General features: G+C 36.9%; 1 protein-coding gene across 2 annotated transcripts in view; it reads left to right on the forward strand.

Moving 5' to 3' along the window:
- The window catches only part of arhgef12b (Rho guanine nucleotide exchange factor (GEF) 12b), an 85888-nt gene that overhangs the window by 18825 nt on the left and 41667 nt on the right, over positions 1-25396 (forward strand). For both annotated transcript variants that reach the window (XM_056252899.1, XM_056252900.1), the window contains exons 2-3: positions 18028-18048; positions 21336-21430. In XM_056252899.1, coding sequence (XP_056108874.1) covers positions 18028-18048; positions 21336-21430 — 116 coding nt within the window. The remainder of the gene's footprint in view (positions 1-18027; positions 18049-21335; positions 21431-25396) is intronic.

Consider the following 25396-nt stretch of genomic DNA (forward strand, 5'->3'; position numbering starts at 1 on the left):
ATCCCTTGAATGATAGACTTAGGACCTGTGAGACTTATTAAATTGATTTAGGAACTACACTCTGAACTATTTTCACTGTAGATGTTCAGCTCTAGCAAACAGGGTGAACATTTGCAAAATGGGATCAAATGCTGAGTGATTGAACTCTATTTATTGGGAATTTAAAATGAAATGGATTCTTAGTTTACCGTCATTTCACCAAATAGAACATTCCCAGATCACCGTATTTGTTGGTCCTGAAGCAATGTTTTCATCAACCAATCAGATTTTAATGTTAGACTGAGGGCTAGGGTTAGGCATTTAAACAACATTCGTATAAACTGTATAAACTATTCTATGATATCAGGGCAGGTGTGTCCAATCCTGCTACTGGAGCGGCCAGTGTCCTGAATAGTTCAGCTCCAACCTGCCTAAAATCACTTGCCTGGAATTTTATAATAATCCTGAAGACTTTGAATAGCTGTTTCAGGTGTGTTAGATAAGTATTGGAGCAAATCTCTGCAGGATAGTGGTCCTCCAGGAGGTTTTGGGATTAGGATTGTTGTTTGGCATTATTTATGTTCCAGGAGCAACAAAAGATCTAAATGCAGGAACATACAGCATTGCTTTGGGATTTGCATTACTAGTTATATTAGTATCATGTCAAAGCTATTTCTAAACAATATTTAATCCAAGTAGTGATCAGACTTGTGGCTGTGGGAAAAATTACTTCCCTTTATGTTCACCAAATGTCATATAATCAAGGGGACATGTGATCATTGTCATCATACATAGCAGATAGCAGAGAGAGTGAGTGGTAGGTTGTTATACCTGAATAGGCCCCAGCTGTAGGGCCTGTTAAAAATTCAGTGTACTAAGTAACCGGTGACAAAAGCAACTGCTGAGCCCAGCCTTTTGTTTTTGTTCTCCCAACAAAGTGCACAAGCCAACCTCCCCCGGTGTTACAGCACTGGGGACATGCCTGCGCTACTGAAATCCATCAACTAGGCAGAGGCTACTGACAGACCTGGGAGTTGCCTGGAAACTACTTCATAGCAGAGACGTGAACTGGGAGATTTTGGTATTCAGTATGGCTCTCGTTGTTCACAGTCTCATTCCTGCTGCAGTGCTTATCTTGTCTTGAAAGCATTCTTTCCTCCTGTGCTCAAATTGTCCGTTCCCTCTTTTCTCCGTCCATACTTCAATTTTCAAATCGAGTTGTTTTATTGGTTGTTGAAAGTTTTCAAAAGCATTTTTGTTTTGGAGGAAGCTGTAGTGATTTATGAGACGGGGATGACTACATTTTTTAAGGCCTTACATTCCCTGAGATCCTAAAACTTGGTCAGCTGCTTTGCTGTTCGCTTCCCCCTGAGCATAAAGACAGCACACACAAAAGAAGGGTATAAATATATTGATTCTTTTCAGTATTGCATGAAATTTAAAGTCTACATTTCTCTTGGCTGCTCTCTTGGAATAATTCTTGTTTTCACTGCTTTTTGCAATGCATTCTTGGATGGCCTCTCTGTGAAAGATATAAGTGATTCTGCTTTAGAACTTGGACAAAATAAAGTTAAAGTGAGCATAATTGCTGCCTACTGTTTCGAACAACTTGTAGCTTGCTTTATATGCCGTCTACCTGCAGCTCACTAGGATTTGGAACAGAGCTAATGAGAGCTGTTTTGAGAAGTCAAGGATGTGTTTTAGGATTAGTTTATTTATTAGTAGATGTGCCATACAAGTTTTCTCTAACTAATGGTAAAAAGGTGATTTTATCAGTTTTAGACTTGAGTAGATAAAAGCATATGACTCAAGCGCCAGGCTGTGAAAGGCCAGCGCTTGAATCACCCCTCAGGAATTGTCTGGTATTTTTGGCATTCAAGACATGAGAGTATTGTTGTTGTGCCTTTATTTTCTTTTTCGTAATCAAGCTGCTATAAATAGAGCGGTGTCCTGGACACTCCCAGAGACTTTTTCGGAGTATTTAACTACTATGTGTAAGTTGAAACAGTTGAAAATTCTGACATCAAAACTGGTATGGCTGCTTTAAATGGTTATAAAGGTCATCTTTTTTTCCTATTCTTTGAATGACAATTCCAAACCTCACAGCTTTTGCATTTAAATCTCCCCACCACTAACCAAAATAACAACTGTAAAGATTAAATTTACCACTGTGGGAAACTGGAGCCCTTGTTCATTCTTTGTTCCACGGGTCATATCGCAGCAAGACGCAGGTACACACAGTAATAAAACATGCGTACTTGGGGCGGCAGTGGCTCAGTGGTTCATGTAGGTTGTCTACAAACCCCGGTTCCACCTGACCAAGTGTCGAGGTGTCCATGAGCAAGACACCTAACCCCAGCTGCTCCCGGCGAGCTGGATGGCGCCTTGCATGGGTGACACCGCCGTCGGTGTATGAATGAGTGAGTGAATGGGTGAATGTGAGGCAAAATGTAAAGCGCTTTGGTGGCCATTGGGTCTGTGAAAGCGCTATATAAATGCAGTCCATTTACCATTCCATTTACTTCTATACTACCAAAATTTGTTTTATCCTACAACTCTCAAAAACAGTTCTTACGCTGACATTGCCAGGGAAACATGTCATGCTCATCTCTACACTAAAAGAGACAAAAAACAGCCATCTGTTGCTTGTAGCTGGTAAAGGATTATGTTCTTTTTAGTATTTATCTGAGTGCTCTCCAGTGAAGTCTCTGTTGAGTTGTGCTCACCTGTAAACCTAACCCTAACCCTCAATCTCTCATAATCTCTCTTTCTACAGTCTTTCTTTAAATCTCCTCCTTGCTCACTCTCTCTCCTCCCCCATCATGAGTGTAAACACCCCCTGCTGCTGATTGGCTACAAGTGTGTTGTGTCACTCGGTCCGATCCACTTTCAACAGCGTTTCTCAGAAATTGCTTACTCCACCTTACATTTTGCTTGATTTTTCTTTAAGCAAAGCATAATTTCTCATTTCTCTCTTTTGATTATGTTGGCCTGGATATGTTCTGGGCATGTTTTGTGGGAATGGTCATTAACAGTAACATTTAAATAGAGTTTTCTTTACTGAGGTATTCATTTTTCAGGAGTTAATGCGTGTATTGTAGAGTTGAAATGGAGTTCTGGCTATGTATACTGTTGTTTGGATTGGCTCTAAACGTTATATTTGAGCTCTTTGTCCTTCTGGTTACTGGTATCAAATTATATCCCTGCTGGACGCTCAATTGTTGGCTTGTCCATTAGTTAAATGAACCGCCTGGTTCAGTAGGGTTGAGGCAGATATAATTGAGCTGGTGTAATCGGAGCATGCTTGAAATATTGATCTGTGAGATGATGTGGGGAATCCCACACACTGCTGCCAAACAACAGACACTGACAGCAACACCGTTGTGACAGAGCCAGTAAAGATGGGAGCACTGTCTCTTTCACGTCGTTCTCACTTATTTCATCATTGTATCAGCTTAGTGTAATTGAAATATGTATGAGCTGTCTGTTATGTTATAAAATAGGTTCAATTGCAGTTGTGAACAAGAAGGATTGGGGCTCAGCGATTATATTAAAAACTGATAACATCGCAATGTATCGCTTTTACTGGCACTACGGAACTTCGGGGTTCGGGTAGTAACCCGAGCACAAAAAGAAGTACAAAATTCGACTGCTTTACGTCAAGCGTTACAATAGACATTATTTCGTTTTTCTTCGTTTCTGATGTTGCAATACATCATCCTTTCATGAAATCATGTAACATACTCTACCTTGTCTGTGGACATTGTTCATTCTAAAGCCGGTGCTGGATAAACAGCGAGCGTGCGTGCGACGGTAGGCTAAATTATTTACGACAGCGGTAATACACAATTTCGTTTCCAACCAGTAGGGCGACCGAAGAGGAAAAGTTCCATGGTGTTGCTTTAAGAGCAAGTGGATATTAATTAGGTGTGCAATGTATACGCATTTTTGGCTTCCCAATATGTTACAACAACGATGTAAAAAAAATAAAACACGTGGACAAAACAGTCACTCTTTGTAAACTTCAATAGATGTGCCGAATGCTCTAATATAACCAGTCATTTACACCGTTAATACCCTGATGTTGACAGCGTGCGAGTACAGGTGAGGCCTGAACAGCACACGTTGCTATTTGTGTTTAAACTAAACTCATTTAAGCCTTGCCAATTTAAACCAAGCGCAAGAAGACACGAAAGAGAACTCTCGCGCGCGCCCTGATTTGTGTGTCCTCTCATCTTCAGATGCAAACGGAAAGCCGCTTCTCAGACAACATGCAAATATTGAGTTCTCTTCCAAGTCTTGCGCTTAAACGGACAAATTCACACACAAATTGTCAACATGCCCATCTTGACGAGTATCCTAGCAAACATAATAGGTTACGTCTTAAAGTCTATAATGCTCTTTTCACAAGATGTAAAATGTCTTTGATGTCCCCAGAGTGTGCAGTGTTTCCCCTACCATTGTTTTGGGGGGGCGCCCCGCCCCCCCAAAACGCCCCCCCCCCCCGCCCCCCCTAAAATGCTGACGAAATCCAGTCATAAAAAAAGAATTTAGTGTATAACGCGGAATTTCACGGAATTTGTAAATTTGAGGAAAAAATAGAAAGCAGTTCAGTACACTTGAAATCAAATCGCGATGTAAACTAGTGTGTGTGAATATTAAAACACAAAGACTATTTAAATACGAATCCTGTATGTTCTGTGTGAATGAATGGTGCCGCCGACGCGCAGTTTCATTTACCACACACACACACTGAAGCACGTGTGACGCTTGCACTGTTTTTTGGCCTATATGAAGACACAAATGCATGAACTTCCTCTCCAGGCTCTAGATCCACTCTGAAAGTCACTTCGTGATCATTTAACCGCTTCATTTGAGAAAAACTATCATCATGACATAAACACACAGAAACTCAAAAGGTCTTCACGGCAACCCGTCAAAATAAAAGTTCGGTTTAACTTGACAGAAATATATTACTGTTGTACATTAGAATTTAGATATGTCCCAATGTAATGATACACTAACACTAATCCAAATAAATTATCATCAAAACTGAAATTTTTAAGGAATAATCCATGTTTTAATTGTAACAGTAGTAGGCTAAAGCTCATTGTGCATCAAGTTCTTTGACAAAAAGTTTATTTAATTTCATATTAAAATGTATGATAAATGATAAAATTTGTGTTTTATGTCTTCATTTTATTACCAGAAAAAACACAACACAGAATTAGTGTGAATTTTTTTTTCATATATTAAAAAAAAAGAAAAAGTTGTATAAATTTAATGATTCATAATACATGATTTCAATTAATAAAAAAAAAAAATTACACCATGTATCCGTAACACGCCCGCTCCGCAACACTAGCAGTTAACCCCCCCCCCCCCCCCCCCCGAAACAAAATCGTAGGGGAAACACTGGTGTGTATGTGAAGTTTTAGCTCAAAATACCCCACAGATATTTTTATAGCATGTTAAAGTTGTCACTTTTTGAGGGTTAGCAAAAACGCTCCGTTTTGTCTGTTCCTTTAAATGCAAATGAGCTGCTGGCCGTGTCATTTTACCTCACACAGACATGCACTGAAAATTTCAAAAACTTGTAGCCATTTATGTTCAAACCGGAGTCAATGGTAGTTGTTACAGGTAGTTGCGTGATCGTTTCTACATATTTTGAAATGCTCCAATGATACTGATGATTTTCAGTTGTAAAAAGCTGAACAAACAGCTTCTAGACGCATAGAAATTCTTTGACTATTATTATATCTGGCCTCAATTATATACTTGCCAGTAATGATTTAAATGACATGATATCGTCTTAGTATACGTTAATCTCATTAGTTTTCAATGACTAACAGTAGCCTGGGGCTGACATGTAGAGTGGCAGACAGCAAGTCTTGACTCATGTCAAGCGTGTTTCATGCATTCACACCGTCAATTGTGGAATTGATTATGGCTCGAAGGGATTGACCTGAGGAAGCTGCCGCATCTGTCATGAACTCCTTGAGCTTTCTACACTCACACAACCTTATCAATCTCTCTCACACCGCTGTGACCAGACTGTAGCTTCTGAAGTGTAAATCGTGTTTGTTTTAGAGCCCCGGAGCCATTTTTGCACTCGTTTTTGAAATGATTAAAGTGAGGTATCGTGTGAGTGAAGTGGGTTCGTGATCAGAGTAGAAATGCTGTTGTCCGGAGGCAGAATCTCATGTCTGGGACTGCACTGCTATGCAGCCGATGGGCAGCTCAGTTCAGCTGCTGGGGAATCAGCTGTTTGCATCGGCTTGTGTTCCACCAGATTATTTGACCTTTGACCCCTGACCTGCCATTAGACTTTTGCATCTTTTTATGTTAATGCAGGTTGATTTCGAAGATGCACAACTTCAAATTAGTGCTGTCAAAAGTACCAACTTCGGTACTGACATTTTAAAAATGTGATGATGCCAGCATTTCCCTCTAGCATTTTGAGCGCTGTTGAACGGATTCTTAAACACCTCTGATTGGCCATTGTGTTCACGCACTCAACATACGTCTCTGATTGGCCATTGTGTTCACGTGGTCAAAATATTTGTCTGTGATTGGTTACAATGATCAACGCTTCAAAAACATGTTGTAAATAGACATCTTTGACGCTCTTCACCAAGCGCTTACACAGATACACTCGAGAGCGTTTGAAAGCAGGCAAGATATATTAAGGATCTGCTGATAGATGCTTGCTTTCAAATGCTCCCTTTTGTATCTGTGTAAGCGCTTGGTGAAAAGATGTCTATAGAGGAGGGTATGCATTAACGTTACTTTCCCGCCAGACAACGCCCTCTTATCCGGACTGAGTGGCAAAAGAGCTGCTGCATGACTGGATTTAATGGGGGAAACTGAGAAAACGCGAGTAAAACAAACCATTATTAGTTTAAATTACAATAAATACAAAATAGGTAGGTCTAAATCCAGGTGATCACTTATATCAGTGTTATAAACAATAATATTTTGATAATTGGTTTATTTTTTATTTTTTATGTTAAATCTGATTGTTGCATATAACTTAATTTATTGTATTATAATATAATTTATTGATATTTAATATTATTTTGATACATTTTCTCTTTTCTGTCCAATTTGGTGTGTTACTTTAAATAAAAGTGTTATTTTATTTTATTGCCTTGTATTTGTTAAATTCAGATTCCATAAAATTATTTAATTTAAAGGGGTGATGAACTGAGAAATCAAATTTTCCTTGAGCTTTTGACATCTAAGAGGTCATCATATTATAAGAATATCCTGTAAGTTTCAGAACTGATAACGTCCTTGTCCTTGTTATCCAAAGAGGATAAAACACCACCCCCATAGAAGATGATCAACGCCTACTTCAACACGGCCGGTTTAACCCCGCCCACCGATTCGCGCATTACACGAAACTCATTATAATATGCAAAACTGTTATCCACTCACAGCAGTGGGCGTTTACTTCCAAGTCTTCAATGCGAGACGCCCATAAAAACCGAGCGTTTTTGAGCTAGGCTCAAAACTAGGGTAGAAAATAGCCTATTACTTATTCATTTTGATGTTTTTGAATGTAAAAACCAAGCGAACGTCATAAGTTGACAACAATATAATTTTTTTTAAAAGCCAGTTCATGACCCATTTAATTAAAAAGTCATATTAATATTATATACAAAAAAACTAATTTAAGAAAGTTTTTCGGCCAAGTGCATCCAGAATTTATTTCGTTGCATCCGTATTTCATACATTACATCATTAAAGAAAAGTAAAGAGTCAGTAATAAAATAAGAACAAATTAGCAGTAGCACAAATAAATACGACTGAACAAAGTTCAGGTACAGAAATGTAATCAAATGTAGAATAACACTGCATAGTTTTCTTTTTATACATACGATGTAGATTAATCCTTATTAAAGTTACAAAAGTTAAGATCAGTGAGTGATTTTCTTTTTCTTTTGTTCATTGATTAACATAAGACTAACATAAAATTAACATAAAATTATTGATTAACATAAAAGGCTGCTGTCGTTAGCAATGTTTCCATCCACACGTTTTTATCCGCATTAAGTGATATCGAATGAAAAATGCCTTATGGAAACAGTAAAATTCGATTGAATTTCATGAATATCGACTCAAATGAAATACGATCGGTCTCATCGGATTTTATCTTGATCGATATACGGCTTATGCGATAAACGCGGATGGAAACGTTATTATGGTGCGATCCATTTTGCCTAGTAAAACTTTGTTCGCAAATGTTGGCTTGAATGTTGTGCAATTCGGTGAGAAAATGAATGTAAACACCTTAACATGTCTCAAATCAATTCGATATACCAAATTGATCGCAAAACAGCATGTGACGTCATTACGCACAGGTTTTTATCCGCTTTAAAGCCGTTTGATGGAAACACTTTCACCAGCTTTATTCGCATGAGGTTTTTTACCGAACTTCAGATAATTTGATTGACAAGTGGATGGAAACATGGCTAGTAAGACCGAATGCACAGACCAATATACTGTATGCTAGGGGTGTAACGATACACAAACCTGACGGTTCGGTTCGTCCCACGGTTTTGAGGTCTCGGTTCGGTTCGGTTCATTTCGGTGGGGTGGGGGTTTAGAAAGCTAAAATTGCTTTTATTTTTTATTAAACAGTGCTTTAATGAACAAATTGTGTCCTTGTCTTTAAATTAATTCAATTACAAGTAAACGTTTCTCAAGGATAACAAAATTATCTGCTAATGCTGTAAACTACAGCCCTTACTTGCACATTACTATAACATTAAAGCTTAACAACAGAGCCTAGACTTTTAGCCTAAATGATATAATAATAATCAACACTCAAATAACAAATTGTATGAAAACCTGTAAACTGCACATAAGGCAATTTTTGCATTAACATGTTGTTACTCTAATTTGTTATTGTTATATACTAATTTACACAGTTGCTGTTATTTTCATGACAACTATTTTAAACATAGGCCTACATTAAATAATCAAGATATCATAAACAGGTTAAGTAAAATATAATATATTAGCATTTATTTAGTGAAAGAGTTAGCAAACCAGCAAGCTGTGGACACTGAATGACTTGCCTGAGGTAAATATAAAGCTATGTGAAAAACTAAGCGTTTTATTGACGTATTTCCGCTGTTGAAACACTGATTGAGTGTTTACACGAGTTATGATGCCTTTCAGTAAGTATACTGTATCTTTCAACATACCTTTGGGTGTCCATTCATGTTTATTCTGTAACTGAGGAAGAGATGATCGCGCTGCCGCATGCATACAGTGATATCTGTCACGCCACATCTAAGAGCGCCAAAACGGCATTTATTGTTTGCATTTCGTGATCAAATAGACATAATTTGAAAGATTACACCTTGCTTATTATCAAAAGTAACAAAACACTGAGCTTATTGCGATTGTATGTGGTTAATGGTGGTTAGGCAACAGCCCTGTATTCGTTGTGTACACATAACACATGAGGTGGAATGAGCCGGTGCTGGGCGGGGCCGCAGGGGGCGGGGCGTGTTCGGTTCACCATGAGAGTATCGCGATACGTATCATGGGTGGTGTATCGCGGTTTTTCAGTTCGGTTCAAATATCGTTACACCCCTACTGTATGCATTTTCTTTCTCACCTGTTTACATTCACTTAAGACAAAACTGACTCTTACAAGGAAATTTTGACATAATTTTGTGTGTAACTCTCCATTCAAGCACAATAAGACGCAAAAGAGAACTCAATTCAGTGTTTGCGTACTACATGAGCGGCTTATTTTTGTTCACACGCTTTGGAAGTGTGCGCAGCATAGAAAACGCTGCACAAGTGCCAAATTGAGTTATTATATTTATCACATTAAAATGCGCACACAGGGAAGCGATAAACGCGGAATCGAAATGCGCGTCTTATTGAATTCACGGTTCTTGGAAATTTGGAACGGTTCTAAAATAAATCTGCTTCTCCATACCCAACCCGACTGCTCAGACATGTCAGCTTTGTCAACGTGTACAAATAAAACGTTTGAATTATATTCAATTAATTACTTGAAAAGATCATTTATAATATAGCTACCAGCTTGAAAATTGAATGACAATGAATTTTCCTGAATTGGATATGGGTTATTTAACTGGGGTGTAAACGGCTTATTTCGTCAAAATTCACTCTTTTGAAAAGCACATTTGTTCACCTGTGATTCGTGTAGACCAATAGCAGCTAGTGAGCCTGGCAATCCTGTTTCTGAATGTATTTATTGTTATATTTCAAATATAACCTTAAATAATGTTGATTTTTATTAACTTTAATATTATTAAATATTATAAAAAAATATAAATGCATATGAAACTAACTGAAATGTACGAAATGTAAGTATTTCCTCAGATCTGTAATTCTCTCATCTTTTTTTTTTAACCCTTTGTGAGTTTGCATGCCTGATTTGATTCGATAGCTATACAGCAAATTTAATCTGTGTAAGTTATTTTTGGAACTTTGATTATTCAGACTTTTGCTAAGAACGAGACTTTTTGGAACTTTGATTGAATAATTATGCTCTGTGATTAAGTTCGTAGTGTTTGATTATTCTCATTCTGCTTATTTAAACCTTGAGAATGTTGAAGTGCTGCTCCATATTCAGCTTCTCACTCGTCTCTGTCTTCACACTGTCATAATGGATGAACATTAGTTTTCTGCAGTTAGAGATTCCTGAAAGGTTTCTTGAAATGTATTATCTCAGCTTCACCCTCTATGGGCTGTCCATTGTGTTTATTTAAAATATCTTTGCTATTGTTTAAAGTCTGTTTCTTTGGACGTGTTTTAGTCACAGACCGCAGCATTTGCATGTGTTGTTGACAATGGCAATAAAGGAACTAGACAGAAAAAGCACTGGAGTCTCCCTTTAATCACAGTTCAGTTCTCAAACATCTGTCGTGAACGCATATCTGCTTTCACAAACAGTCAGTATCATGCCTATTAGACGTTCTCTTGCCCATTGTAAGTTTATGAAATTCTATAATCATCTGAGCTTCTTCAGAGCAGAATCAAAAGAGAACGAGAGTTTTTCGTGTTTAAGCTAAACAAACTATTTTGGAGTCACTTTCATTTAATGATTGAATAGTGCTGTGTAGACGTTTAATTATCTTCATGAAATCTCATCCACTCTGCAGAATTTTGGTCAAGCTCCACCCACTAAAGACAGGAAGCTGACATATTAAACAACAGCCACAGTTGGTTTTTGCTTCCAGATACATTTTCTATTGTGGAGAAGTCAGCCATATTGGAGCTTGTAACCAATGTTCCCTGTAAGCTGTGCACATGTGCGACGGAACACTTCTGATGTCGCGCCGCACAGAAAAAAATTATATATTATATATATATTATATTATATTATATTATATTATATTATATTATATTATATTATATTATATTATATTATATTATATTATATTATATTATATTATATTATATTATATATTAAAGCCTAATAGTGGGGCCTCAAAAGGGGTTTTTTTAGGGTGCCTTGCCATTTAAAAAGTTAGAAAAAAACCTGATAAAGAGAATCTTGCAAATTCATAAGCAATAAATAAACATTTAAATTTGATGGATTAATGCTGTCTGTAGCCAATAATTGAACGTACAAAAACACATTGTTTGTCCCAAAACATCTCAGTGTAAATGCTTAATTTTTTTCATATATTTATATTATGTTATAATAATATTATTATTATTATTATTATAAAGACTGTTCTGCATGAGATTTTTTTAAATGATTTTTAAATTAACAAAATTAACAAAGCATAAAGCTTGCGATTATAGAGTGATGAAGGGATCACTTTGTAGGACAACTCGGAAGCTAGCGGCGCATGGGTTCCCTCGATCGAAAAGCTATGCATTTTCCCCATAGACTTTTGGAAAATCGCAAAAAATAAGATCTGTGTTTAACAAAGAGTTTTGACCCTTACACGTTTTGTCTATCAAGATAATCTTTACAAGTTAATCCAAAATGTATACATTTTGAAGCCTATATAAAGTTTTTAAAAAACATGCAGACACAATAAAGTTTAAAAAACCACAAGCAGGTTATAACTGTGTGTTCTATGTCATAGATCAAAACGTGAAAATATTTAGAGGCTTTGTTCACCACAGACCTTATTTCAGGCGATTTAGCAAAAACCCATTCAAAAATCCCATAGACTTTAGAGCGAGGGAACCGGGAGTGCTAAAATGCTAACTCACTTCCGCGTTTTGGCCTACAGAGTGACGTCGTAACTTCGGCACTCTATTGGATGGGAGGCGTGCTACACCTAATCATCAACTGAAGACAGCATAGACAAATAATCAATTCTTGGGATTTAAGAATCGATATGTGTTCATCAAAATGATGATCGATTAAATTATACTCATAAAAATATTAACAATTTATTATTAATAGTACAAGTCTGACAATTCATCATCCGCACCAAATTTCCTGATCATGGCAGCTCTGTTTGTGTTGCTGGGATTGTTTTTTCCCCTGTGTGTATAATGTAGGTTCACGTATGTACTGTACTGTTGTGTTTGGATCTTCTGGGGAATTGAGAAAACAGGATTCCCTCAAGTTTCAACGAATGCATGTTCCTCTCACCCGTTCTCCTGCCCCCACCAGCCCATCCTAATCATAATAAAACGTGAAGAGACAGTCTAGCGTGAAGAAATGTGCGTCCCCGAGCACACTCGTTCTGTCGCTCTCATCGGGTTTATTGGGGCAGAAGGAGAGGTTGCGCCGGAGATGAGACCCCTTCCTTCAAGCACTTTGAGAGAGTGAAAGGGGGCAATAGGACAGAAGGTGTGGCCGCTGTTACTATCAGGCTTGAGGCATGTTCTGCTGTGATCATACATATTTTAAGACTTGCCAGCCAATAGGATTCAAGATAAGTGTTACACACAAAATGGATGGAAACAACGAAGACAATAAACAAATGGACAAATGTATACATCGTGTTTGGTTAAAGTCCAGTCTCGCACTAATAAGCTTAACAGCTCAGTGAGGCAAAGACGCTCAAATCATTTCAAATACTACCAAAAACCCACAAATGGCTCTTTAATCCAGGCTGCTGTTGGCCATCAAATCCAGGAAAAATGAGGTGCTAAATGTTCTCTGAGCAGCTTAGCGTAATCATTATTCCCTCTGTTACAATGGCATCATATTACAGATCTGCGGCTATTGTAGAGTCATTAACGCTGCTGCTTGTAAATCAGCATGCTAATGTTGTCTTTGAGAGACGTGGCCTGGGAACCGTCTCTTGTTTGACTGAAATGACATCAGTGATAGTTGAATTGATTGATGTTTTGATCAAATCCATGTAGTTCCGTAGTTTTAGTTAATCTGAAATGGTTTTATGACAGGAGTAACTTGGGTAACGCTTCCTTTTACAGTACAGTACTTGCGTGTACTTAGTGTACTTACCTAGAGTACTGGCTAATATAATGTAAGTACATGGGTTAGGGGTTGGTTTAGGGGTAGGTTCAGGGTTAGTACCTAGTTATTACCCAGTAATTATAATTACTATAATAAGTACATAGTAAGTACATGGGGAACAGGACTGTAAAAGGAAGCGTTACCGTAACTTGCACTGAACACTGTAACAGGTATAGTTTGTACTTTGTCATCATTTATTGACACTTGTGTTGTTTCAAACAACTTTCCAGAATGTCCAAGCTGCTCTTTTCCATATACTCAGTTGACTGCCTTCCAAAAACAGATAGAAAAAAAGCACCATTAAAATAGTTGGGCTGTATATTCCAGAACTTAAAGTTGGCACGAAATGGAAACTGACCCTATTTCCTAAATGCATATTTATGATCTTATTGCGAACAATTCATCCTTTCATGTGTTCTGCATTCCAGTTGTTCAAACAATGGCACTATCCACACCAAGTTCATGGGTTCGAATGCATGAACTGATAGTAATGTTTCCTTTTTTGTTTTTCCGGTGAAATGACAGACTTCTCCCTGGCGACGTATGCCGGACTTCTCCAATTCTTATCATGAACCTTTCTTACAATCGTCTTCAAACTCTCATTTAGATCTGCCTCCATCCAATCAACAACTGGTGAATTGTATGTTAACATATCTAAGAAATAATTTGTCGCTACTTCCGTTACATCGCTTCTTTAAGTGATTTGATAACTTTGAGTGAGGAAAAGACCAAATTTAATTTGTTATTCACTGATAATTATCATTGACTATTATGTCAATGACAATTGGTATCTATTATGACATTTGTCTCTGTGATGTCAGCTTCTGCACACAGACCTGTGACATTCATGGCTCTGTAGAAATCTCTTCTGTGAACTCAGCCCTGCTGTCGAGTCTGTTGTTTGTCGATACCAACAAATATCATTCTTAATAGTATTTTGTCATATCGTAGAGTTTTTTTTTGCTGGAGTGCAAGTAAAAAAAATTACTGAAAGAGATTACCAAGTCAACCATTTTTCATTAATCATGTCTTATTTTTCTTATAAATGTTTAGATTCAGAACCAGCAATGCCCAAACACGAATGAATCACTTTTCGAATCGGTTCTTTTATAACGAAACAGTGAAACAGGTTAACAAATCAGTTGGTTTGATTCGGTTTGTGCTTCAGTCTGAATCACTCCGACAGCTCTGTAAGAAAAGTAACCAAAGTACCATGACATTAATTCTCTCTTTTCCTCTCTCTAATCTCTTGTGAACTGGATTATGAGGCTTTTCCTGTTTCCACAAAAGCTCACAAGATAATTACAGTTTTTCCCCTCTTTAAAAAAAAAAAGGCCAGAGTGAATCAGATTTTCGAAACTCTTTTCTCTCGAGTCCATATTTTTTTCAATTTCACTTTGCATTAGGGAAAAAAAAAAACCTCTCCTTTATTTCCTTGAGGATTGATGTCCTCGGTTTATCTCCGCTTTGATTGTTCTGGCCTGGATCGGCAGCGCTTGAGGATTTTTAAGCTGCGATTTTTGTTTTCTGACCACTGAAAGCTTAAAGACAGTTTTCCAGAGAAAGAGAGCGCTGTGCCTTGGAAAAGAGGGAGAAGTAGGAAGCGTGAGGGAGCAAAGCCCTGAGAAATTTTTATTTTGGCCCAGTCCTGCCCCCTGCCTTCACTCTTAGCCACCCCAAACGCCCCCTTCCCCCTCTCTCCCTCATTCACACATTCAGGAAACAGGGGACCCTGCCAGAAGCCCTTTCTGTTTCCGGGAATCAGGCCCACAGGGCTGCTGTGTAGTGGGCCGGCTCTGACGTGAAGGCTATTGTTCCCGTGCGGAGCTCCATTGTGGAGGGGAAGGAACAGCAGCAAAAACAAAAAACACCCGCGGAAGGAGCTGAGAGGGAGGGAGGACAAGATGTCTGAGCTATTTCTGTAAAGAGGCTCCTTCCCAAAGAGAGGTCCGCTCGCCGATGAGATACGGCGGCTCTTGCGTGTTCGGCTGGAGAGTTTATCTCTATGATCTATCTCAGTACTCTGCCATGTTAAAGGATGACGCACAAATTCAAAAATACATGTGACTCATGAGAATGGAGGATCTGATGTCCGTGGAAACATGCATACTTGTGTTAGATGAAAGCCTTACTGTACACAACACCAATGTCTTTTCCGCTCTGTGGTCAAGGGCAGAAATCCCTGCTGGAAAAACCAGGTCACACCAGCTTAACATGTTCAGGCTGCTTTTTGAATTGAAGTACAAAACTACATACTTTTGAAATCAACTAGTCAATGAATTGTTCTTGAATGAGACTTTATATTTGTTTGGATACATTAGGGGGCATTTACTTAAGACCATTTACTTAACAACAGACACGTTTTTACCTTTACATGACGCCTTAAATCAACGCTCGTGGTGGGACGTTAAAAAAAAAAGTGCAAGATGTGATGAGGCAACCATTCTGTCTGAATGTGTATGGTTGTAGCGGTGCTTCAAAGGGTATGCATTGGTGTTTTTTTGCTGGAGACAACATTTTCGACCAGTTTGTGCAGCTCTGCAAAAAAAAAAAAAACCCAGTAAACTTGGAGCTTTTAAAAAAGACAAACAAAAAAAGTAATTCGAAAAAAAATTGTAATTAGAATATTTCCCCAAATTGAGCAGACCTATATCAAAGTTAATGCTATTATATTGCATTTAACATTTAGTTAACATCTTAAGTTATCACATTTACCACATTTGATATTATTACTCTTTCATGCTGCTTTCTAAATACTGGTTATAAATCATTAGATGAATAACAATTATTTTATTCTCTTGAGAGAGCCTCATATATATATATATATATATATATATGTGTGTATATATGTATGTTTGCAGAACTGTATACGTGCGCACACACACACATACTATTTAATAATTATAATATTTTAATAATTAGCTTTGGCTTTAGTGCAATAACAATAATGAAAGCCAGTTATTTATTTATTTTCCACTCCATCCCTCAGTTGACAGCTGATCATTTTATTTGGAGGTCCTTGGTATCATAAAGTTTGTAAACCCTTAAACAAGTCAATCTCACGAATTGACTACTTGGTTCTAGAATGACCAGTGTGCTGAAGCTAATGAGCACAAAGGGTACTTTTAGCTGTTTAGCATTTACAGTCTGTATCCTTTATTATTTAGAGGATGAGCCTTCAGTCTTGTGCTTTCTCATAGCAGACTAAAGTGTGGGAACCGAAGGGAATACTTACAGCTGAATCTGATCATTGTACAGTACATGAAGCCAATATGCAAGACACACCAAACAGATTATGGGCTGCACAACCGGCAGGGGAAAGTTTAGGGTGATGGAAAGTCAAACATAAATTCATTATGCAACACCACCAATAGCAGTGCACGCAGTATATAGGCAGTTACAACATAACGGTGACATAAATGAGAGAAATTGAGACAGAACTGCAAAAATAATGATGTAATAATGATCCCCCTAGAAAACAAGAAAAATAATAATGCATGGCCTCTATGGGCTTGTTTGGATATGTCTGGAAACGGTCATTAGTGGTGTTTGCTGAGGCGGTGTCAACCAGTAGAGATTCCACTGGACTGTTTATCTGTGCTACTAGATTATAACTCACTAGAATATCAGTAAATAGTAATTGGTTATGTAGTAGGCCTATATAAAAGATTTCTGGGTTGAATTTCCTGCAGGAATAGCTAGATTGTTATATACACTTTCCATAATTTAACTGTCACACACCATGATGTAGATGGTTATTTTGTTCACCTCTTACTTTTACTTTATCATTTATAATATATTAATAAAATGACCTATATATACATAGCATCATGAGAGGGTGTGTCATAGAAGGGAGGTATGTGCAGTAGGTGATTGCATAATATAATTTAGCTATTTCTTTAACTAATTCTTTAGTAAATTAATTGTTTAAAATTAACTTTTATATTAACGTGTGTATAAATATTGTAGAGATTTGGGTGGTGGGCTCTTTTGACATCTTTAGAAATTAGTAATTTTGTGTTGAATGTTATCCTAAAATAATGTTAATGTTTAGATCACACATGTACACTACCTTTTAAAAGTTTGGGGTCAGTAAGATTTTTCTTTTTCTTGTGTTCAGCAATGATGCATTCAATTGATCAAAAGTGACGAATACATTCACATTGTCACAAAAGATTTCTATTTCAAATTTATATTTTCTAATTCATCTATAAAATCCTGAAAAAAAATGACAGCACAACTGTTTTCAACATTGATAATAATAAGAAATGTTTCGCTAAAGCAGTATATTATAATGATTTCTGAAGGATCATGACACTGAAGACTGGAGTAATGATGCTAAATATATTAAAATGGAAAACCGTTATTTTAAACTGTAATAATATTTAACAATTTTACTGTTTTTACTGTATTTTTGATTAAATAAATTCAGCCTTGAAGACTTTTCTTTCATTATAAAAAGTCTAACCGATCTTACTGACATTAAAAAAATCTCAACGACCTTTGGAATGGTAGTTGTACCACTTTTGAAAAACAAATTGCTATTGTCAAATTTCTATTAGCCTTTTTTTTTTTTTAAATATACGTTCTTTGTCTTCCAGGTTTCCCAAAAAAGCGAGCAGGTGAGTGCCTGTTCCTCCTTCCTGTTGCTCTTTCCTAGTGAAACGCCCTCATAGTCCCAGAGAGAAGCACGGCAGCCAGACAGACAGCTAATGCCGGTTTTCTGCAGACAGCGATATGGGCAGGTTGAGGGTAGACACAACACTGATGCTGCTGTTGATATGAACACAGTGACACAGTATGGAAATAAAACGCTCAGATTCACAGCATTAACTCAGGCGGTAACACTTTCAGGTGATCTCATTTGTTAACATTAGTTAATGCAACATGAACTAACAATGAACATTTTAGCTTGCTTATTTGCTTGCGAGCAGGATCCAAAGCGTACACTCATCAAATGCAAATTAAAAAATTGCAAAACTCACCAACTTCTAGGAATTACAACATATTTAAAATCAAGAATCAGAATCTGTGGCCGGTTGCATAAACTGCTTAGACTAGTCTTAAAAATTAGTAATCTAGATTTTTTCTTTAAGGCTGGTCCTAAGTTTTTAAAGTCAGCTACTTAAAAAGGTAGATCGGTCCAATTTGAATTAGAAAAGTACGACGGATTACCTCTTTGTTAACTGCTAGTTGGCCAAACTAGTTCTTAAAGGGATAGTTCAAGCAAAAATTTACATTTTGTCATTCCTTCACCCTCATGTTGTTCCTAACCTGTTTGAGTTTCTTCTGTTGAACACAAAAGAAGATATTTTGAAAAATTTCGATAACCAGACAGTTGACGGCATCCATTGACTTCCATTTCGAGTAGACCAGAAGGGTAACACTTTACTTGAAGGGGTGTACATAAGACTGACATGACACCTTCATAACCATGACATGACATATGTCATGAAAATGAAGTTGGGTTTATGCATGTTTATGACAACTGTCATTAAGTGTCTTTCGCTCAATAATGACATTTTGAATGCAAATATGACATTGTTTAAGATGTCTTTGTTATGACACCTTGACATAAACCATAACATCATAACCTGTCAGTGTCTTTGTCATGACAACTTGACATTAAATTAAGTTAAACTGTCATGTGGTTGGTTTTGACATTGGCTGTCATAAGGCCATTTTAACTGTGTTATGAATATTTTTCGTGACCTCAACTACAGTGGTACAAATTGAATTTGTCATTAAACAGTTATAATGGCTTCATGACAGCCAATGTCAAAACCAACCACCTGACAGTATAATGTAATGTTAACCAATAAAGCTAAGTGGTTTCTTAAGTTTGATAATTAATCTGCTATGTCATGTTTATGACAGGTTGTGTTGTCTTAGTAATGTCAAGTTGTCATGACAAAGACACTGACAGGTTATGATGTATTGGTTTATGTCAAGGTGTCATAACAAAGACATCTCAAACAATTTCATATTTGCATTAAAAATGTCATAATTGAGCGAATGACACTTAATGACAGTTGTCACAAACATGCATAAAACTTCCTTCATATTCATAACATGTGTCATGTCATGATTATGAAGGTGTCATGTTAGTCTTATGCACACCCCTTCAAGTAAAGTGTTACCGAAAGGGGAAATACTATGGAAGTCAATGGCTTACGTCAACTGTCTGGTTATCTACATTTTTCTAAATATCTTCTTTTTTGTTCAACAGAAGAAAGAAACTTATACAGGTTTGGAACAACATGAGGGTGAGGAAATGATGACAGAATTTTCATTTTTGACTGAACTATCCCTTTAAGAAAGTCTTAACATACACTCTTTCCAAAAGAGAATTGTTAAAGCAATGATATAGAATAACTTTTTTTTTTTGGTTCCCCAAACAATCTTTCAGTCAACAGGTCATAAAATAACAATTTTTTTTCTTCATGTAAAGAGCATTTTAATTATCTGAAGAACCTTTTTCCACTGTAAAGAACCTTTTGTGCAATGGAAAGGTTCTGAGAATTATAACGTTTTTTCATGGAACCACCAATGCTAATAAAGAACCTTTATTTTTATTTTAAATCACTATAGTGCCTACGTTTATGCAACTGGCCCCTGATCGTCTTCAACCAAAGTTGTTGTTTTTTTTGAGGAAAATTTTTCATAATTTGTATCTAAGAATCCCCCCCCCTTTTGAATTAGTTTTGAAGAAAGTTTGGGGACGTTACGATTTTTTAAATGTTTTTAAAAGAAGTCTCTTATGCTCACCAGGGCTGCATTTATTTGTTCAACAATACAGTAAAACAGTAATATTATTACATATTTTTAAAAGTTTTTTTTTTTTGCAATTTCTTTGATGTATAGAAAGTTCAAAAGAGCAGCATTGAAATAGAAGTCTGTAACATTATAAACTTTAGATTCATGTGTTCTTCTTGTTGAATAAAACTATTCATTTCTTTAAAAAAAAACTTACTGACCCCGAACGTTTTAATGAATATGGGACTTTGTGGCGGAAAAAATATGGAATGGGGAGGAACAAATATATTTTTTAAATGCTTTTGCGTTTTCTCGCAAAACGTTTGCGTTCCCCCGAGAAACTTTGCGTTCACTCGCAAAGAACTCAAAGGTTTCTGGGGGGAATGCAAACATTTTGGTGAGTGAATGCAAAGTTTCTAGTTTGAGCGCAAAACATGTGCGAGAGAACGCAAAAAAATCGACGTCATTTTTTGAAGATTTACCTTCCTGCAAGGTTCAGCTCCAGCCCTGATCAAACACAACTAAACCAACTAATTACGATCTTCAGGAGCACGTGATAATTAAATTAAAATCAAAGTAGCATCAAAACAAAAATAAGAGGAAGAAAATCGCAATGTGTCTTTAATTTTTTTGTGACCGGTGGAAAGATGGAGACTTATATGGAATACGATGAGCTTTGCTGTCTGTGTGCAAAACGGCTAAATAATTGCAGTCATAAAGACAAAAAAATAGTTTTTAATTAAAATAAATGCAAAGTACAAATTAATTTTCTCAATTTATCAGGACAATATGCTAAAACCCACTCTGGGAAGTGCCATCTATAAATGTATCCCCTTTAAAGTACCATATTAAAGCCAAACTCAGAATTCCCTTAATGGAGGACTACGCAACCATCCTGACCCTTCAACATGATGGCTCTTTTGTAATTGGTGAATTCACAGTGAACAGTAGTTTGCATTGTGCTGGTCAGAAATGTTTTGTCTGCTCTCTCTGGGCCTGTTTTTGGACATGGGGCATGAGTGTGACCTTTTGTAAGTGGATCCAAATTTCCTGTCTAGTTTTTGTGTGCTGCTGGATAAGAATAGCATGATGTGGCGGTGATGGTGACCCTTTTCCCCGTTTTGTGTGTGTGTGTGTGTGTGTGCGCGCACAGGACAGGAAGTATTCTCAGCAAGGACCATCCCCCAGACAAAAAGCCCAAAAGCGACAAGGCGTCAGTCCCCCCCTCGCATGAGTTTGACCCCACAGGTAAGAACCCGTCTGTTTGCCTCCTCTTGAAAGACATCTAAATAATGCATAACTGTCTCACTTTCTTCATTTCAAGAATATATTTTCTGGTGCAAAACAAGAGGTTTCAGTGTTTTCAAGTTATTTTGTTTGAAAGCTAAAAGTAACTGACGAAGTTAATCAGGTTATTTATAATGAAATGCATATATCTGGGTTGTGACAGCTGGGATATTGTGCAGATATAGTGCACATTGCTCTAAAGAGCAGTGAACTTGCATGTCTGTAGATTTATTGTTTGAGAGATTGAATGCAGACCCAACTTGTGCTGCTGGACTGCCTCAGTCTGTGTAAAGATAATTACAGCAGGAACATGTCAAGCTGTGACATCAGAGGGACCACATGGACCTCAATCATCATTTAAATGCTGGAGTAGCACCTTGTTTAAAGGTTTAACACTGACTTTGACTTTTGGCCACCGCTGAGTAATGTGACTCAGTGGAACACTTAAAGGGATAGTTTACCCATAAACAATAAAACCTGTCATTAAACATTATATTATTGGCTTATCTGCAACATACACTACCGTTCAAAAGTTTAGGGTCTGTACGATTTTTAATATAAATGCTGTTTCTATTCTGAAAAATGTATCACAGTTAAAAAACATTAAACAGTAAATGTTTTTAACATTGATAGTCATAAGAAATGTTTATTGAGGACCAATTCAGCATGTTCAGGGCTCTAGACTGCGTCTAAATGCTCGTATTTTGCGAACTTTTTTACTGTTGATGCGACTGAATTTTGTTAGAGGTCACACTGATGCCACTACCAATTTGCCTAACTGGTAAGCGCTGCTATTCTTTTGCTCACATAACATTCGATGACAAATGCACCAAAAGCGGAAGAAACGGCACTACTCATTTGAACTGCGCCAAGCGGACCATTGAACAGCTCGGCCCAAAAGACAGCGAGAAGATCCAGTGAGACCGTTCGAATTCAGAGTTTTTCGATACAAAGCACAAATGTCTCTGGATTTTAAAATAGTTTGATAAAACAGTGCTAACTTTCTCAACAAAACTGCTGTGAAGAACAGGATAAATATTGTGCCACAGTGATCCAGTTAGAAAGCTTTTCGATCCACAAATCTCCAACATTTACCATGGATTTAGTGTACACTAACTGTAACTGTGGTGTTGTGGCAGAAAGGTGGGATATTCATATAGAATGTATTATATTAATGCAGACATGTATTTAATGTATTAAAGGAGTAGTGGAACATAATTACAGTATTTTATCGTTTTTGTGCAGTTGTATTTAGATTTTTCATAACAAATACCACAGACCAATTGCCAATTTTAGTCTTAACTCAAACAGTCAGAATATTAAAATTTTACTGTATAAAAATGAGGTTGTTACCATTGTTACAGTAAGAAAATGTTAGCAGGTATGTGTTTTTTAAATAAAATTACATTTATATCCACATCTCAACTCATGCTACTGTCAACTTAAGCTACTGTCAAATGTGGATTTCAAAGAGACAAAATTATTAAATTAGTATTAATGTTACATGTGCAATGCTAGCAAATCAGGTACTGTTGCCACTATATGTAGAACTTTGTGTCACCGGTGCCACTGCTCTCAAAGATCAACCTGAAGCTATGATATTAGAAAGATTTCTGAAGGATCATGTGACACAGAAGACTGGAGTAAGGGGTTCTTCTATTCCACTGCACTACTTTTCCATTGTTTGTCGATGTAAATGCGCTAGACAGACCTGTTTAACCATTGGCCGTTCCGCTCACGTCTCGCAACTTTTGCAGGTCTTGTGCTTGACAGCTTTCTAAAAACGTGGTGCTCAAGTTCAACTTTTAAAAAATGCGTCTCTATATGTTGCGTTTTTTTAACCACACAAATGCGTTCTGCGTGAATGGCCCCTATCGGCTGCTGAAAATTCAGCATTTTTCATCACAGGAGTAAATAACATTTGAAAACGTATTGAAATAGAAAACAGCGATTTTAAATTGAAAAAAAAGTTTCACAATATTACTGTTTTTACTGTATCAAATGAAATGCAGCCATAATGAGAGACTTTCAAAAACATTAAAAAGCCTTACCGACCCCAAACTTTTCAACTCTGGTGTATAAATGAAATATAACAATGAAAAAATGACACTGGAAACATATAAAAGGTAACATTTAAATATTTGCTAAAAATTCTAACATTTTAAATGCATATGGAACTCGACCCAGTTGTGTCAGTTTTGGCCAACATGACATTTTTAACAAATACCCTTCTTGAAAACTGACATTTTTACCATCATTATATAATTGACACTTTTCTCAAATTATGTGTGTGGTGGGGTTGCAGTGTAGTTTTATTTTGACTGGGGTGGTCCCCAATGGCCAAATGTTTACACAGCACTTCTCCATACAGTGAAAATGAATGAGAACTGAGGCTGTCAAGCCTAAAAAAAAAATTACAAAAAGAACCTGCTCTCATACGATAGCTTTGTGTAAGGAGGACTAACATTTAAATTCACAAAAAATCTTCTCCTTCACCACAGATCCACAAACCTTTCAAATCTATTGCAGGTTTGAAATCAGAAATATGTGAAATTTAAATGTGTAAGTGCAAATGAGACACACTTTTCATTTTTGACTTAACTATTTTAAACATTCTTATTTATTTTAAACAGTTAGTTGTCATTTCACTACTACTTTTCTCTCAGTTTACCCTTATGGCGTTAAATGTTACTTTTACTCAGCATACAGCAATATCAAATGCTGGTTCCAGACACATGAACCAAAAGTGAGCAATAAAAAAATGACTTATTGGACAAATGCAAAATGCGCATGTTCACACTCGATGGGAAGAGATCCGTGGGCATGTATAATTTATTTATTAACGTCAGGTACCAGTGAAAATTTGTTCTTGTATACTTTTCTCTACTCCACTCCTCACACATCTGTGTTTTAAACCTGGATTTGAAGTCCTGACTCATTTATAATCTTTCTTGGGATTAACTAGACATGACTGAAGTGATCAAATCAAGCACATCAGAGGCCATGTTGCCATGCAGCATGGAAGTTTAACTCTTTCATTCCCAGAGCTTTGGACTTGATATCGTTTTAGCAGCCTGGTTATGCCATTATGTACTAGGAGGCCCATCTCATCACAAGTTCCGGATGTTGTCACAGGCCTGTAATCCCTCTCGCTCTTCCTGCTGCAGAGACGCACAGCTGTGCGGCCATCGGAGAGGGAAATCTCATTTCATGATGACAGTTTATTTTAGTAAGGGATCTAGCTGAGTCATCAAGGAGGATATACAGGGTGTGTCTGAGATGGGTATGAGTCATCGTTTTATAAATGATTCGGGAGGAAAGGGAAGCAGTGTCTGTTGGTCATGGATAAACTGACTGTTTGACAACCTTTATTTAACCTACACCTTTATTTTTGTGCATTAAACCTTCAATAAGTTTACATTGTTTTGTTTTTTTCTAAATTTAGATTAAAATTTAGGTAACACTTAGTGTTCTTTCTTGTTATACATGTTCTAACTGTAGTAATAATAGTAAATTATGCATAATTAACTAACCCTAAACCAAACCCTATTCTTAACCCTACAGTAAATGTTGTTATTTAATATTACTCAGTACTTAAAGGGGTACTTCACCACTGGCAAAATGAGCTTTCAATAAAACTTGGCTGCCTATACAGTAGAAAGGCGACATTTTTTTTGTTTAAATCGGTGATACCTGATAGAGAAAACCGTAAGAAAAGGCTGCTGTCTTCCCATTTGCCAAATAGGTAGGAAAACTTCAACACCCATAATGCACTGGGCTTGTTGTTGTCCAAGGCCACTCTCACCAGTCTGCTATGGATACGCTTACTGCCTCAAATACTGCCTTGGTTAGAAATACTTCTTAGCAAACATTTAGTCATAATGGTGCTGACGTTTAGAGGGAGTGAGTTACTTTCCGTTTCCAGTG

The sequence above is a fragment of the Rhinichthys klamathensis genome, unplaced genomic scaffold, assembly GCF_029890125.1.
Source record: "Rhinichthys klamathensis goyatoka isolate OS25496 unplaced genomic scaffold, OSU_Roscu_1.1 h1tg000099l_1, whole genome shotgun sequence".
Classification (NCBI taxonomy): Eukaryota; Metazoa; Chordata; class Actinopteri; order Cypriniformes; family Leuciscidae; genus Rhinichthys; species Rhinichthys klamathensis.